At 31.0% G+C, this 18,709-nt stretch overlaps 1 protein-coding gene across 17 annotated transcripts in view; it reads right to left on the reverse strand.

The window, feature by feature from the left end:
- Positions 1-18,709, reverse strand: part of LOC127564017 (ankyrin repeat domain-containing protein 26-like) — a 114,974-nt gene that overhangs the window by 18,783 nt on the left and 77,482 nt on the right. For 5 of the 17 annotated variants that reach the window (XM_052000232.1, XM_052000239.1, XM_052000235.1 and 2 more), the window contains exons 13-15: positions 5,747-6,359; positions 3,114-3,257; positions 964-1,107 (exon numbers count right to left, since the gene is read on the reverse strand). The exons of 7 other annotated variants lie outside the window; for them this stretch is intronic. In XM_052000232.1, the coding sequence (XP_051856192.1) occupies positions 964-1,107; positions 3,114-3,257; positions 5,747-6,359 (901 nt within the window). The remainder of the gene's footprint in view (positions 1-963; positions 1,108-3,113; positions 3,258-5,746; positions 6,360-18,709) is intronic. 5 more of the 17 variants (XM_052000244.1, XM_052000238.1, XM_052000234.1 and 2 more) reach the window with 3 other exon arrangements.

The following is an 18,709-nucleotide window of genomic DNA, read 5'->3' on the forward strand; positions in this document are numbered from 1 at the left end:
ACCTAGTTCCTAGATTACAGCCTGAAGACAAAGGCTTTACTTGAAAGTTAATATTTTAATCAATATGGTCCAAAAGGAATGGGAGGAAAATAAAGAAAATGAGTAATAGGGAAAATTAAATGATTTGGGACATAAAACTTATTCCCATTCCAATGCTGTTTTCTGAAAATTAGAAATATTTCTCTTTCATATCAATATAAAATATGTTTTGCAAAGACTGAAACTGGTAATAAACCATTTCTTAGTAAATGTCATTATACTGAAATTAAGCAGGTAAAAGAATTATTTTTCCACATTAAGTGGTGTTTGTCAAAATATAAGGGACAATGATTATTTTTATAGATAACTGAAAAATATTGACTGATGTTTCTGGAGCAGAGAAATAAGCATTTATTAGGTGCCTACTATGTACTATATATTGTGTTAATTTTAGTTTTACTAATTTTAGCTTAGTTTTACAATTATTGCTCACTTGATTCTCATAACAAATCTAGGAAGCAGATACTATTATTATTCTTACTTTACAGTTGAAGAAACTGAGAAAGATTAAGTGACTTTCCCCACATAGCACAGATACTGTCTAAGGCCTCATTTAAACCAGATCTTTCTAACTCCAGATGAAAAGTTCTATTGCTATTTCCACTAAGCTGCCTCTGTGTGTGTGTGTGTGTTTATTTAATTATATAAACTATGATATACACTATTTATTATTATTATTTTGAAAAAAAAACATTTCCTTCCTTCTGTGATGATAGGTAAACAAAATTATGAGTGAAAATAATTATCCCAATATATAAATGGTATAAATAGGTACAAATGGTACATGTTATACGTCTTGTCTGTCAGTTTAGATGGCAGGTACAGTTGTCACAAAATATATTATAATAATAGTAAAAAAAAGTGTTAGAGTGAAAACACTCTTCATTAATCAATGAGAAATTATTGAATTTTTTGCATACTTACTTTTCTTTTGTTTTGCTCTAATTCCTTCTGTAGTTGTTTTTCCCATTCCAAAACTCTTTGATAAAGTGATGTAAGCTCTTGTGAATTCATGCATGGTTCATTTTTGCAATCTGCAAGTTCTTGTTGAGGCTTTCTTATGGTATCCTGATAGAAAAATGTAAACAGAATTTCTACTACTGATTTCATGTGTCAGTATTAGTTTATATGAAATTAATTTACCTTCAAAGTTAACTGCTATAAATATTTTCATAAAGCATTGTTTTCTGTCTGATTAAAACATTAAAACACCTCCAAAGGCATATAGGAGATAAAGCTTTTTATGTGCAATTCATATGCAAGATGAGAGAAGGATGGAGGGTATAATATATAGGTTCTTATAGCTGACAGATACATTAGAGGATTTTACCTTCTATTTTTCAGAAAAAAATTCCTTTGCATGTGCCTTTAGATGAATAAGGACACCTCTTAGAAAAAGATACATTTTCTTTCCTCTCAGTTTCCTTTTTTTTGGCTTTCATCAAATCAAATCAAACTTTAATTTTATCAGGCTTCACAAGCCTAACTGTACATATATATGATCCATTCCCCTTCATTCTCACTCTTGCTCTCTTAAATAAATGTTTACATTACTTAATAACAATTCATTTGTTGCTATGTTTTTATGGTAACTTGTATTATAAGTGAACTTTCCCTATTTTGCATCAGCTTCCAGTGAGACTGAAAATTCTTCAAGGACAAGAGAGCATCGATTTCCCATGTTCTTGGTACACTACTTGGAACCTGTCATACTATAACTCACAGAATTGACATTCAGTAATTGATAGAGTCCAGGGGTCCTCAAACTTTTTAAATAGGGGGCCACTTCACTGTCCCTCAGACTGTTGGAGGGCCAGACTAGAGTTAAAACAAAAACTTTGTTTTATGGGCTTTTAAATAAAGAAACTTCATAGCCTGGGTGAGGGGGATAAGCATCCTCAGCTGCTGCATCTGGCCCACAGGCCATAGTTTGAGGACCCCTGTAATAGACTAATTGTTGAACAAAGAAGAAACAGAATTTTCACCCAATTCTTACATAGCTTAGTTACTTGCCTAATTAGGGAATGAAGAAAGGAAAGAAATGGTGCCACTTTGCCCTGAATGCCATTTAACTGAGCTAATTCCTGTGAACAAAGATTTGTTGTTTCCTTGCTATTCCTTATAAAGTGCAGTCCACACCTAGTTCCTAGATTACAGCCTGAAGACAAAGGCTTTATTTGAAAGTTAATATTTTGATCAATATGATCCAAAAGGAATGGGAGGAAAATAAAGAAAATGAGTGATAGGGAAAATTAAATGATTTGGGACATAAAACTTATTCCCATTCCAATGCTGTTTTCTGAAAATTAGAAATATTTCTCTTTCATACCAATATAAACTGGTAATAAACCATTTCTTAGTGCCATTATACTGAAATTAAGCAGGTAAAAGAATTATTTTTCAACATTAAGAGGTGTTTGTCAAAATATAAGAGACAATGATTATTTTTATAGATAACTGAAAAATATTGACTGATGTTTCTGGAGCAGAGAAATAAGCATTTATTAGGTACCTACTATGTACTATATATTGTGTTAATTTTTGTTTTACTAATTTTAGTTTAGTGTTACAATTATTGCTCACTTGATTCTCATAACAAATCTAGGAAGTAGATACTATTATTATTCTTACTTTACAGTTGAAGAAACTGAGAAAGATTAAGTGACTTTCCCTAGATAGCACAGATACTTTCTAAGGCCTCATTTAAACCAGATCTTTCTAACTCCATATGAAAAGTTCTATTGCTATTTCCACTAAGCTGCCTCTGTGTGTGTGTGTGTGTTTATTTAATTATATAAACTATGATATACACTATTTATTATTATTATTTTGAAAAAAAAACATTTCCTTCCTTCTGTGATGATAGGTAAACAAAATTATGAGTGAAAATAATTATCCCAATATATAAATGGTATAAATGGGTACAAATGGTACATGTTATACGTCTTGTCTGTCAGTTTAGATGGCAGGTACAGTTGTCACAAAATATATTATAATATTGGTAAAAAAAAATGTTAGAGTGAAAACACTCTTCATTAATCAATGAGAAATTATTGAATTTTTTTCATACTTACTTTTCTTTTGTTTTGCTCTAATTCCTTCTGTAGTTGTTTTTCCCATTCCAAAACTCTTTGATAAAGTGATGTAAGCTCTTGTGAATTCATGCATGGTTCATTTTTGCAATCTGCAAGTTCTTGTTGAAGCTTTCTTATGGTATCCTGATAGAAAAATGTAAACAGAATTTCTACTACTGATTTCATGTGTCAATATTAGTTTATATGAAATTAATTTACCTTCAAAGTTAACTGCTATAAATATTTTCATAAAGCATTGTTTTCTGTCTGATTAAAACATTAAAACACCTCCAAAGGCATATAGGAGATAAAGCTTTTTATGTGCAATTCATATGCAAGATGGGAGAAGGATGGAGGGTATAATACATAGGTTCTTATAGCTGACAGATACATTAGAGGATTTTACCTTCTATTTTTCAGAAAAAAATTCCTTTGCATGTGCCTTTAGATAAATAAGGACACCTCTTAGAAAAAGATACATTTTCTTTCCTCTCAGTTTCCTTTTTTTTGGCTTTCATCAAATCAAATCAAACTTTAATTTTAGGCTTCACAAGCCTAACTGTACATATATATGATCCATTCCCCTTCATTCTCACTCTTGCTCTCTTAAATAAATGTTTACATTACTTAATAACAATTCATTTGTTGCTATGTTTTTATGGTAACTTGTATTATAAGTGAACTTTCCCTATTTTGCATCAGCTTCCAGTGAGACTGAAAATTCTTCAAGGACAAGAGAGCATCGATTTCCCATGTTCTTGGTACACTACTTGGAACCTGTCATACTATAACTCACAGAATTGACATTCAGTAATTGATAGAGTCCAGGGGTCCTCAAACTTTTTAAATAGGGGGCCACTTCACTGTCCCTCAGACTGTTGGAGGGCCAGACTAGAGTTAAAACAAAAACTTTGTTTTATGGGCCTTTAAATAAAGAAACTTCATAGCCTGGGTGAGGGGGATAAGCATCCTCAGCTGCCGAATCTGGCCCACAGGCCATAGTTTGAGGACCCCTGTAATAGACTAATTGTTGAACAAAGAAGAAACAGAATTTTCACCCAATTCTTACATAGCTTAGTTACTTGCCTAATTAGGGAATGAAGAAAGGAAAGAAATGGTGCCACTTTGCCCTGAATGCCATTTAACTGAGCTAATTCCTTTAGACAAATAGGGAGTGGAGTGGAGGCACTGCTATCTACAATTCATATCTTCAACTTTCCTTGCCAAGTCTTCAAAGCAGGTTTGTTTTATGAAAGGAGATAAATTCTACTCCTGGTTATAGTCAATGGACAGAAAATGGGGAAAATATTGAAAATATGGTAGCTCTTCCACTTATGGATGTACAGTGTGGTACAAGCTTGCTGCTAAAGGAAAAGAATTTCATTTCATTCTCTAACCTAGCAGGAAGACCACCATACCAACATATATATACATAGATATGTACACATACACACAAAATACAAATCTTCATATATGTGTGTATTGATATTCAGGTTATAAAAAACTGCATTTCACTATAAATTAAAGAAAATTATTGCTTATGTGATATAGTAAAATGAAGTATAAGAGACATTTAAAATTTTCTATCCCATTAGATAAATGATCTTTTAAAAATAAAATTCACCTAAACTCTAGTAAAATTTCAAAAGGAAACGAGCTAAAAGAATCCATGTAAAATTGTTTAAAGAAAATTGGTAAAATTAATTGAATTACTCATTCTACTATGAAATGAACTACATGATTTCTAAAATTTTTTTTAAATCTCAAATTGTTATATAGTACAATATTGTTAGTCCTACTAATTGAATATGTTTAAAGCATCATAGATAATAAGAATTGCTATTAGACAGTAAAAAGCTATCTGTTTTCAATAAATGAACGTTACTGATCCTGGAAACTGCAATTCTGGATATTATGCAAAAAGTATTAGTAAAAATGGTGAAAAACATTGACATAAATAATAAATACGCAGTATGGAATCAAAAGCACATTTTAAAATGGCTTTATTACCACACAACAAAATTATTTTTTCTTTATTGTCCTAAATTTTAAACAAAAGTCATTACTAATAATATGATCAACTGTTTAATATTTCTAAAATCAGTTCACAATAGTTGAATTAAAACTAGTGAGAATGATAAACATGTTTCAATAGTTATGAAAAGGGTAATGACTATAATGCCCTACAGTACCTCAATTTGGATAACTAATTTGAATTGTTACAGTATTTCTAGCATATTTTCTAAGGATGTGCCTTGTTTCAGCATTTCTAATAATTCTTCCATTGCAGGAATAGTAGGCAAATTATTAGAACTACAAATTTATCAGTATTGACTTACAAGTGCTTCACTCCATCTACATTCATTAACCAATACTATGCATTTAAAATTCATGAGCTACCTACACAATAGTTTTTTAATCATAATGAGTCGTATCTAAAAATGGATATTGGGTTGAGCTTTTATCATGGATGTTTCCTCATTCTTTCTCACATATCAGAATTTTTACCTTGAAAGTTACTAATATCAGAAACTTGCTAAAAATTCAACTTCCTAATTTATCGTGATCAAAATACCTTAGAAACTGATTTCAAAATGTTAAATGTTGGTGATGATATCATTTATTAGACCTACCTCGTCTTCTGCCTGTTTCTTTTTATATATTTGTTCTATTACATGCAAATATTCATCAATTGACTCTTTTTCCTCTTCCTTTTTTTTCTCTTTTTCCACACAATCTTGTTTTTTAAAGTTAGCAGTAAGAATCCTGGAACGAGCACTAAACTTCACCTGGATATCATCAGATACCAGTATTTTGAAGGCCCCTTTGTTTTGGGCATCTTTAAATGGTTGTTGAAGCACATGAATTTCCCTTGGCATTTGGGTTAATTCTTCTTGCATGACCTCTTTTGTGAAAAATGGTCTGTTTGATTTTTCCTTTTGTATGTAATTTTTGAATTCAAGTTCTTTTATTTTATCGTTGCTCTTCTTTAATTTTCTCCGTGTTTCTTCTAATATTAATGTTGTCATTTTAAGGGATTCACATAGTTGGTGTTTATCATCTTTAGCTTTAGAAAGCTGAATTGACAGGTTGTCAATCTTCTCTATTAGTTGGTCCTTTAAAGGAAGCCACTCATCTTGTGCTTGCTGAAAGTTTAGTTTTAATGCCTGAGATTCCTGAACAAATGTGGCAGAACTTGCACAGGAAGGGAAATGAATTTCTGCCTGTAGTTTTTCTCTGTTTTTTCTATTGCATTTAGAAAAAAAAATTATTGTAAATAATTGTGTTATATAGCCTCGAAAGATTATTAAAAATGAATAAAATTTTAAAATAGACAATAGTAAATTTTGCAGTGAACTTTGTGAGGGAAAATGAAATCTTAATTTTTCAGGATGTTTTTATTTAATATTTTTCATATTGTACTGTATTTTAAAATAAGTTGTTATTTTCAAAATATACACAGAGATAGTGGAACATGTAACCCTTACAAAATCTTATTTCTGAAATTTTTCTCCCTTCCATTCCCTACCCCTTTCCCTAGACAGCAAGTAATCCAACATAAGCTAAATATGTGCAGTTATTCTGTACATATTTATTATGCTGCACAAGAAAAGTCAGAACAAAAAGGAAAACGGTGAGAAAGTAAAAAAAAATCAAATAATAATAAAAAAGGTAATATTATGGTTCTCTCTATCACAAATCTACTAGAATTTATCTGAATCACTTCATATTATTGAAAAAAACAAATCCAACAATTTCTTTTTTATCTTTTAAGATATCCACCAGTATTATCCCACATGAGTCTAAAGGTCTGCTTACAGTCTGCTTTTACCATTATTCTTAGAATTTGAAGATACAGACAGCATGCTAAATAGAGGTGCCTGAACCACTGAGTACTCAACAATCCTGCCTATATTATTCATACTGAAGAAGAAAATTCTCTGAAGTGGTAATCACAATTTGAAATGATTTTCAGGAAAAATTAAGGAGACCAACTTTCATTAGAGAAGTATTAAGTTCTAATTTTTAACTTATTTTCAGCTTGATGCATTGAGAAAAAGCTTTCATAAATTTCAATAATGTATAAGAAAATAAAATATGTACAACTTTTAACAATGTTGGATTAGAATTACATGGAATGATTCACCTATTGAAAATATAAAGGATAGATTATATTATGATGGAGAAATCCCTTCTGCAATACTTCCATAGGAAAGTCCAAGAGAGATTCTGCATGCTGTTTCTAAGCTATTATTACATATAAGATAACTAAAGTCAGCCATTATTAGTAAACAAGGATTCATTAAGTGCTTCCTAGGTACCAAGTACTGTGCTAAGCATTGGGGATATAAACAAAGTCAATAACATCTATCGTTGTCCTCAAGGTGCTTATGTTCTAAATGGGTAAAGCAACATGTAAATAAAATTCAAGAAAAGCAAGTTACAGAAAAAAAGACATTTAGTTAAGGGGAATGGAAACTGACAATCAAATTTCAGGAAAACCAGTATGGATTTTCTGAAATGATACAAAGTGAGCAGAATGAGCACATTGTACACTAGTATTGTGTAATAACTTAGCTCTTTTCAGCAATGCAATGATTTAATTAAAATATCAAAAGACTCATGATGGAAAATGCTATCCACATCAAGAGAAAAAACAGATTGAGCCTGAATGCACATCCAAGTATATTATTTTCTCTTTAGAATTTTCAAGGTTTTTTTCTGCTTAGATTATTTCGCCTTTCACATCATGAGTAATATGAAAATATGTTTTATATAATTTCACCTATATAATCTATATCAAATTGCTTACTGTTTTGGGATGAAGGAAGAGGAGGAAGAAGAGAACTCGAAATGTTTAAAAAATCAGGGTTTGAACAAGTCTTTACATACAATAAGGGAAAAAAGAATAGCTTGTGAGCCAGTATAGCTGAATATCAGAGTTAGGGAGCAGAGTAAAGTATGAGAAAACTGGAAAAGCAGGAAAGGGCCATATTATAAGGGCTTTTGAGGGCCAAGAAAAGGAGTTAATAATATTTGATCTTGGACGTGACAGGGAGCCAACATTACTAAAAGAGGAGGAGAAATGACATAGTAAGATTTATGCTTGAGGAAAATCACTTTGGCAGCTTTGAAGAATGGCTAGTGTGTGGAAGGTTTTCATTCATGGAAAGAAAGAAGGTGAGTGCAATAAAATAAGAGACAAAGAATGCCTCCATTATACTGACGATTGTTATTAGACAGAAATGGACGGCTATGAAAGATGCTACAAAGGCTCCAAATTTGTCATTAGATTGAATGTGTGGAGTAAAAAGGAAGACTTAAGGATGTTATTAAGGTTACAGGCCTGGGTGAATCGGAGGAAGGTGCTGTCACTGATTAATTGGGACATCCAGAAGAGGGGAGGGAATAGGAAGAAAAAATAATTCTGTTAAGGTGAAGACACATGTGGCACATCCCATCTGAGATATCCAAAACAACATTAGTGATGTATGGAAGGGGCTCAAGAGCTAGACTAGAGCTGAGTATATCTATAACCCTAGAAATCATTCCTCCACAAGGATGTTAAGGGAACTCATGGGGAGCCAATAAGATCACCAAGAGAAACAGTACCATTTCCAAAGTGTGAGCTCTATAACAACTCAGGCCAGGGGAAACTTAGAGGAAATAAGGGAATGATATGACATAAGTTTCAAAAAATAATTTGCATATAGCTGGGAACTAGGACATAGTAATGAGGAAGTTGAATAAACAAGAGAATTTACAGCATATCACAAGTAGAAATTACCTTTCTAACTCCATCATACATTACATCCCTTTTTGCAGTCCACAATCCAGTTAAAGTGTCCTCCTTTTGCTTCCACACAGGACAACACAAAAGTCCATTTCCCAAATCCACACCCTTGTGTTGGGTGTCTTCTCAGCCAGGATTGTAAGGCTTATTTCCTAAACTCCCCTTCCATTAGAATTTCTTACTTTCTTTTTTTAAATTATTATTAAACTCTGCTTATGTACCTTCTACATGAAGTTGCTAATTGTATTGTCCCATGAAAACCATGCCCTGCTCCCTGCCCCAAATTTCTGTGATATGATTGTATTGATGTTTGTATGTGTATCTTGTATTTGTGTATTCAATGTGAACTTCCCAATGGCACTTCACTGTTGTTTTTGTTAGTGTCTAGAACAGATCTTGAAACATGGAAGGCACTGGATAAATATATGCTGATTAAGACAACTATCTGTTTTTCAAAAATAACATGATGAAGTGACAGTGGGTACTCACTGCAAATTATTCCAAACAGGAAGAGGGATCTCAGCAGCGAAGGGATTAAGGCAGGCTCATTGTAGTATTCTTTTAAAGATTTTTCATTTTTTACTTCCTAATCTCAAATTCTGATGCAAAGCTTCAATGTAAGAGAAAAACTTTCAAGTCTTTATTTAAACTAATGAGTTCCATACCTGCCTCCACAGAGTTTTCTATCAAATTCCACTTTTTGATTCCTTAGTGGGAATTGAGTTTTTCTTGTTTTGGATAATATTTCCTGTAGTCTCCTAATTGAATTTTCTAAACTCTTAACTCTTCTCTGAGTTGTTTCCATTGCGATTTTTTATATTTTTCTGATAAGTCACTTTCAAGAAGAGTACCTTCCCAAAGGCCAGGAGAACACGTAAAGAGAAAAATACAAGTAAATAAAAAATTAGGATTTAAAATCTGCACAACAGTAGCATTATAATTAGAATTCAGAGTCTCTGAAACTGATGAAATAGTCCACATATGAATTCTAAGACATGCAAAAATATTATTTTGCAAGAGATTTACATTGAATTTAAAATAAACTACTTCCCTTTGAGTATTTTAGACAGATAAAGAGAATCTCTTAGGTTACACATTAATTTTTTAAAAAGTTATTTGAAACCTCAGAATTCCTCACAATGTAAGAGTAATATATCTGAAAAGTAAACATGCTGATGTGTACTGTGAGTGGAACAAGTAAGATTAATAAAATAAATTTGCTAAATTACTTTAAAAGTAACTTACCCCCAAATAGTTCCACGTAAACACTTTTTGTTATTTAGAGACTTATAATGCAAATTGTAACATACCAGTCATACAAAAGTTTTCTTCTTCATTTATTGGTCAGAATTCTGGTACCTATAACCAGCTGAGACACCAGAAGAAAGTGCTTCAAGGAAAATAAGTGCCAAAAAACCCAGGCTTTTTATTCTTCAGAGAGATACACAACTAAGTGAGTTATATCAACTTACAGATTTAAAAGACTTGGTTATCTGGTTTTCTTTGACAACTTCCAATTCTTCCTATATTTCAGTGTTTAAGAGAATTGAAGCAACACAGATGTGGAGGAAAATAGGGTTGTTTATGGGTACTGATTGTATGGAGTGGTGAAGTTGACAGTAAGGGAAATCTGAGATCCAAGATTCAAAGCAAAAGAAGATCTAGGCACAGAGAAATTAAGTTAACTAATTTACAGTTAGTAGGTAGATAAGGCAGAGTTTTAACTAGTTATCCATGACATCATGTCCAGTACACTATCATGTAGTGAGCCATGCTCACCAAAGAATTATAAAAACTAGGAAAAAAATTTGCAAGGTTCTTCCTATTTTTACTCATTTAGAGAAATAGTTTACTTATACTTTTCATGAAAGAGATCATTTTATTCATTTAGTTAATGGTAATTTCTTTAATGCTTTTCTGTTATCAACCATGTAAAATTCATCCACCTTATCCTCGTATTTCAATACATGTAACTTACATTTAGTAATATAGCACATAGAGACTTAAAAATAACCTTCCCAAAATTATGCTCTGAAGGTATTTTAGAGATTAATAAAATGGAGCTCCAAGATTAAATGATTTGCCTATAGACACAAAGCTACTTCCTTTGCAATTTTAATATATTTCCTTTTGGTATTTACTTCTTTTGGCTATGTACTATCAGGTAAAAGTGGATTCTCACTCATTTTACTGCCTCCTTGCTCACAATTTCCATGATTCAGACATTTGTTCCAGTCCCCTAGGCACCCATGACCTACTGAATTCATATCCATCCTTTAAAAGCAACACAAATACTACCTTCAAAAAAGAGTTTTTTTTATTCTTTGTAGAGGATATTATTTCATTCTTTAGACCTCATATCGCAATATGACTGTACTCTTTATTTACTTATCATATAATTTATTAAGTATTTATGTGTTTTTTTCTAACACAGTTATCTTCATAAGCCCTAACCTCCTAGTTAGATAGCAGACTCAATGAGGACAAGAACTGTATCTCATCTAAAATATGTGCATTGAAACAAGTATGATGTCATCCTTGAGAACTTCTGTGGCTGAAAAAAATCACCATTCTGAAGTCCACATAACTCTTTTTAGCTGTCTGTCAGAGATTAGACTTTGTCAGATCCTCTAAGAATCCAAAGTCACTTCTGTTCTACTATAGATCAATGCAATAGGACTTCAGTGGTATTGTCTTGGCTATAAACACATATTTGGTTCTTGCTTAACAATGGTATTCCATTAGAAAATTTCAAAAATATTTTTATCCTATATTTAATTTGAGGTGGAAAAATCAGAATCCTCTATACCTGTGTCATGTGATTGAGTGAGGTCATCAAAAGTATCTGTATCCATCTCTACTTCATCCTATAAGATACATAACAGTACTGTCAAATAATAACCTTAATATAAAATTATTGTAAAGATTAAAGTAATAACAATGAAGAACTTTTAGATAGCACTTTTTCACAAAGTTATCTCTTATACATTATCTCGTAGCATTCTCACAGCAATTCTATGAGAAAAGCTCTACTCATAATTATTTTACAAATGGGAAATTAAGGGCATAGGAGAAATTAGGTGATTTGTCCCAAATCATAGCTATCTAAGAGCCTAAGAAGAGATTCAAACTTAGGTTTTCCTCACGATTCACTAGGCCGCATACCAACCCACTTAGAAGCTGATTTAATAACTTTTTAAAAATTATCACAAATACTCACAACATCTCTTACAGAGAGTAAATACTCTTCATTTTAAAAAGTGGGGGGGAAATGAAAGCAACCTAATTTGTTTTCTGGCATTCACAGTGAATTCATTTCACAAGAAGACTATTTCTAAAACTATCCATTTTCTGATGAAATAGTCTTATACTTCATAATGTAGAAAAGCAGGTCATATCTGTCCATGAAAAATTACTTGCTACATTAATTTACATTTTAGCAGTTTTTACATTTCCTTATTGTTTCCAATTACTGTAATCTTTGCAAACCTGAAAGACAAAATTTATTTCATTTCATAAAATATACTGTCATTGTAATTATTTGATTAATACACACTTAGTTAAAAATCATATGGTTTTTAAGATTTCTAGTAATATAGGATCCATAATATTGCAATATCTAATCTCATAGCCATAAATGTTTATCTTTGCCTCTTGAAAAGTTTTTAAGAGAAATAAAAAAAAATTTTGATTAACATTAGAATTTTTTCCCATCAAAGAAAGACTAAAGAGATCATGGTATAAATAAATTTCAGCCAAAACATCCTAACTTGTTATACCAATTACTCATTTTTTCAGCTCTTCATGACCCAAACTGTTAGTAAAAGTATAAAAGAATAAGAATTTGAGAATATATATCATCATGATTGTTAAAAGAAATTGAGTCATCAACAAATATTAAATGATGCTCATCATGTTTCATGGTATTCTAAGCTTTAGATAATATTAGCCATAGTAATCAGCATAATCATATTTTTCTTTGGTAATTCATGTTGTAGTTCTTATATTGTAAGCATCAAGAGGTCAAGTTCTATCTTTCTCACTTTTTAAAACATTTTTCATAGAGCTCGAGTCAATGTGACTCTCCACATTGCATGTTTTTCAAACAAGTTGAACAGAACATTAGATGGATCACTTGTGGAAGAAACAATGAGGAAACAATTGATAAAATGACAAAATCATGATACTTTCCTCTAGAGAAAGTACTGCTGGTGAGACTATGCACTAATCCTCTGAAGTAGTGAAATCTAAAACTTAAATGTGATTAAACACAATAAAACATTTCAGAGACAGAAAGCATAGGAAACAATGATTGGCTCTTTCTACGTATTTAAAAAAAGAACAAGCTTTGTCCTTCACATGGAGAGAGAAAAATGAGTTTGAAAGAAGTTAAAAGATGGTGAAGTATAGGGGAAGAAAATGGATTCTCTCTCACTTCTCAGGAGTTTAATCAACTCTTATATTAATAGCAATGGTAAGTTAAATGGAGTATATGTTGTTACCCCTCCATGTTCCCCCTGATTTTTTCTATCTACTGTTAAATGGTTCCAGAAATCTAGAAGTATAATCTCTTTCAGTAAAGAGTATTGATATAAAAGAATATTCTGCTGCATGCTGCATAATATATTTATTGAGTTTATAATAATAGTTCATGTTTCCATAGAAATTTACAAAGAACTTTATTTACAACAAGCCCAAGTATTATCACCCTTATTTTGCAAATGTGTAAAATATGTCCAAGATTCATTCCACTACCTATATATTGGCCTTGTGGTAGAGTGCAAAGTGGACTGAATCTGGATTTCATAACTTGGTTCTTCCTCTTTTCACTCTTTTTACTGTGGGTAAACTCATTTTTAGGCTTTTTTACATTTTTCCTGTGCATGGCAAAGTCATTGCAGGAAAAAAAAAAATCCATGGAAGCTTATTTTTTAATTGAAAACGTTTTTTAAAAGAGTGAGGAAATCTCTTTCAAGAGATGTACAACATTATAGTATTTCTCTATATTTTATTTCTCATTATAGTATTCACTTGGAGATTTTTCATTTTTGACTTGTTAACCTCAAATTCTCTGTCATAATACTTCAATATAAGAAAAAATCTTTCAAATCTTTATTTGAACTAATGAGTTCCATACCTGCTCTCACCTTGTACTTTGTGATGCTGTTGTTGAGATTCAGTTATGCTGCTTTCTGGGAATGTTTTCTGTAGTCCACAGTTTCCTGTGTTTTCTAAAATCATAACATTCCGTGTGAGTTTTATCTGTTGTGACTTTTTAAATTTTACTGTTAACTGAACTGCAAGAATTCTGTTCTGATCTTCCCAAAGGCAAGAATGTATAGAGAGATACACAGATAAATAAATATATTAGGATTTTAAAATCTGCATGGCAGTAGCAGTACAACTAGAATTCAGTTTCTATAGCACTGATAAAATAGTGTCCACATGTGAATTCTAAGATATGTAAAAATATTATTTTTCAAGAAATTAAATTTAAAATAACCTACTTCTCTTTGGATATTGTAGACAGTTAAAAAGAATCTCTTAAGTTACACAATTTTTTAAAAAAGTTTTTTGAAACCTCAGAATTCCTCATAATCTAAGAAAAAATGTATGTGAAAAGTAAACATGCTGATGTACTGTGGAACAAACCAGATTAATAAAATATATTATCTATATATCACAAATATGCTAAATTACTTTAAACGTAACATAAATGTGTTTTATCCCAAATAGTTTTTCATGTAAACACTTTTTATTCTTTAGAAACTTATAATGTAAATCGGTACATAGCATTCAGACAATAGATTTCTTTCTGACTTATTGGTCAGACTTCTGGTACCTTGAAGCAAAATATAGCAGAGATACCAGAAGAAAATGAAAAAAAAATCACAACTAAATATAGAACCAAGCCAGAATTAGAAAAGTGATTTATATAAAGCTATAGATTTGGTTATCTGATTTTCTTTGACAATGTTCAATTCTTCATATTTTACAATGTTTTTGTTCAACAAAATTGAAGCACCAAGGATGTGGAGGAGAACAGGGCTGTTTTGATTATAATAGATGGTGAAGTTGGTAGTAAGGGAAATCTGACATCTAAGATTCAAAGCAAAAAAAGATAGAGGCACAAAGAAGTTAGAGGACTTGTTGAAATTCACAGTTAGAAGGTAGATTAAGCAGAATTTGTAACTAATTATTCATGACATTATATCCATTACACTATCATATAGGCCATGCTCACTGAAGAATTATAAAAACTAAGCAGAAAATTTGCAAGGTTCCTCCTATTTTTAGTCATTTAGAAAAATATTTTGGCTATACTTTTCATGAAAGAGATCGCTTTATTCATTTAGTTATTGGTTATTTCTTTAATGCTTTTCTATTAACGACCATGTAAAATTCATACACTTCATCCTAGTATTCAATACATACAATTCACATTTAGTAACATTGCACATATAGTCTTAGAAATAACCTCTCCAAAATTATGCTCTAAAGTATAAGGTATTTTAGAGATTAATAAAATGGAGCTCCAAGATTACATGATTTGCCTAGACATAAAGCTACTTCCTCTGCAATGTGACTACCTTACTTTTGGTATTTACTTTATTGGTTATATACTGTCCAGTAAATCTGGATTTTCACTCTCACTTTACTGCCTCCTTGTCACAATTTCATGTTTCAAATATTTATTCCAGTCCCCTAGGCATCCATGATCTACTGAATTCATATCCATCCTTTAAAAGCAACACAAATGCTATCTTCAAAAAAAGTGGTTTTTATTTGTGGTAGATGATATTCTTTCATACTTTATCCCTCAAATAGCAATATACTCTTTATTTACTTATCATGTAATTTATTCAATATTTATATATTTTTTCTAATACAGTTATCTCCATATTGCCCTAGTAGATTGCAAACTCAATGATGACAAGAACTGTGTCTTAAAATTTTCTAGTTGGCACCCACTAGATTGTTAATTCTTTTTGCACTGAAACAAGTGGTAAGTTATACTTGAGAATTTCTGTGGCTGAAAAATCACCATTTGAAGTCCACATAACTCTTTTGAGTTTGGCAAGGTCTTGCAGAGATTAGACTCTGTCAGATCCCTCAAGAACTCAAAGTCATTTCTATTCTACTATTCATCAAAGGAATAGGACTTCAGTGGTATTTCCTTGGCTATAAATACATATTTGATTCCTATTTACCTTTGGTTTTCCATTAGAAAATTTAAAAATATTCTTACTCTGAACAAAATTTGAGGTAGAAAAATCAGAATCCTCTGTGCTTATGTCCAGAGTGAGGTCATCAAAAGTATCTGTACCCCTTTCCACTTCATCCTATAAGGTACATAAAAGTACTGTCAAATAATAAACTTAACATAAAATTATTGTAAAATAAACATTAAAGCAGTAACAACGAATAACATTTAGGTAGCACTTTTTTTCACGACAGTTATCTCAAACATTATCTCATAGCATGCTCACAGCAATTCTATGAGAAAAATTCTATTCATAATTATTTTACAGATGGGAAGATAGGATAGAGGAGAAATTAAATAACTATGATTCTGCATAAATCACCTAAGAAGAGATTCCAACTTAGGTTTTCCTCACTATTCACTAGGCCACATACCAACCCACCTAGCAGCTGATTTAGTAACCTTATAAAAATTATCACAAATACTTAAAACATCTCTTACACAGAGTAAACACTTGAAAGTCGGGGGGAAATGAAAGCAACCTAATTTGTTTTCGGGCATCCACAGTGGATTCATTTCACAAGAAGACTATTTGTAAAACTATCCATTTTCTGATGAAATAGTCTTATGCTTTATAATGTAGAAAATCGGTCATATCTGTCCATGAAAAATTGTATTACTTCCTACATCAATCTACATTTTTAGCAGTTTTTACATTACCTTATTGTTTCCAATTATTGTAATCTTTGCAAACCTAAAAGAGACAAAATTTATTTCATTGTGTATTTCATTATTTCATTCAAGGAGGCAAAAAATATGGTAACATATTGTCGTAATTATTTGAATACACATTTATTTAAAAATCACATTTTTTAACATTTCTAGTCAATAATATAGGACACAGAATATTGAAATATTTATTCTCATAGCCATAACATATCATAAATGTTTATATTTGCCTATTGAAAAGTTTTTAAGAGAAATAAAACAATTTCTGAATTAACATTGGAATTTTTTCCCTCAAAGAAATACTTTGAGATCACAGGATAAATAAATGTCAGCCAAAATATCTCAATTTATTATATGAGTTACTCATTTTTTCAGCTCTTCGTGACTCAAACTGTTTGTCATTAAGAGTCTAAAGGTACAAGAATTTGAGAATAATACTATCACGATTGTTAAAATAAATTGAATCATCAACAAATGTTAAACTATGTTCATCATGTTTCACTGTATTTTAAGCTTTAGAAAAGATTAACCAATGAAGCCAGCATAATCATATTTTTTTGAGTAATTCATGTTGTATTTCCTATATTGTAAGCACCAAGAGGTCAGGTACGATCTTTCTCATCTCTTTTCTTTTTCCTAGAGTTTACAATAAGACTCTCCACATTGTATGTGACTAATGGTTTTCAAACAAGTTATCAGAACATTAGATGGACAACTTGTGGAAGAAAACATGAGGAAACAACTGATAAAATGACAAAGTCATGATACTTTCCTGTATCATGTTAATTCTTTTTGCACTGAAAAATTTAAAAATATTCTTACTCTGAACAAAATTTGAGGTAGAAAAATCAGAATCCTCTGTGCTTATGTCCAGAGTGAGGTCATCAAAAGTATCTGTACCCCTTTCCACTTCATCCTATAAGGTACATAAAAGTACTGTCAAATAATAAACTTAACATAAAATTATTGTAAAATAAACATTAAAGCAGTAACAACGAATAACATTTAGGTAGCACTTTTTTTCACGACAGTTATCTCAAACATTATCTCATAGCATGCTCACAGCAATTCTATGAGAAAAATTCTATTCATAATTATTTTACAGATGGGAAGATAGGATAGAGGAGAAATTAAATAACTATGATTCTGCATAAATCACCTAAGAAGAGATTCCAACTTAGGTTTTCCTCACTATTCACTAGGCCACATACCAACCCACCTAGCAGCTGATTTAGTAACCTTATAAAAATTATCACAAATACTTAAAACATCTCTTACACAGAGTAAACACTTGAAAGTCGGGGGGAAATGAAAGCAACCTAATTTGTTTTCGGGCATCCACAGTGGATTCATTTCACAAGAAGACTATTTGTAAAACTATCCATTTTCTGATGAAATAGTCTTATGCTTTATAATGTAGAAAATCGGTCATATCTGTCCATGAAAAATTGTATTACTTCCTACATCAATCTACATTTTTAGCAGTTTTTACATTACCTTATTGTTTCCAATTATTGTAATCTTTGCAAACCTAAAAGAGACAAAATTTATTTCATTGTGTATTTCATTATTTCATTCAAGGAGGCAAAAAATATGGTAACATATTGTCGTAATTATTTGAATACACATTTATTTAAAAATCACATTTTTTAACATTTCTAGTCAATAATATAGGACACAGAATATTGAAATATTTATTCTCATAGCCATAACATATCATAAATGTTTATATTTGCCTATTGAAAAGTTTTTAAGAGAAATAAAACAATTTCTGAATTAACATTGGAATTTTTTCCCTCAAAGAAATACTTTGAGATCACAGGATAAATAAATGTCAGCCAAAATATCTCAATTTATTATATGAGTTAC

This window comes from Antechinus flavipes, chromosome 5 (genome assembly GCF_016432865.1).
Source record: "Antechinus flavipes isolate AdamAnt ecotype Samford, QLD, Australia chromosome 5, AdamAnt_v2, whole genome shotgun sequence".
Lineage (NCBI taxonomy): Eukaryota > Metazoa > Chordata > Mammalia > Dasyuromorphia > Dasyuridae > Antechinus > Antechinus flavipes.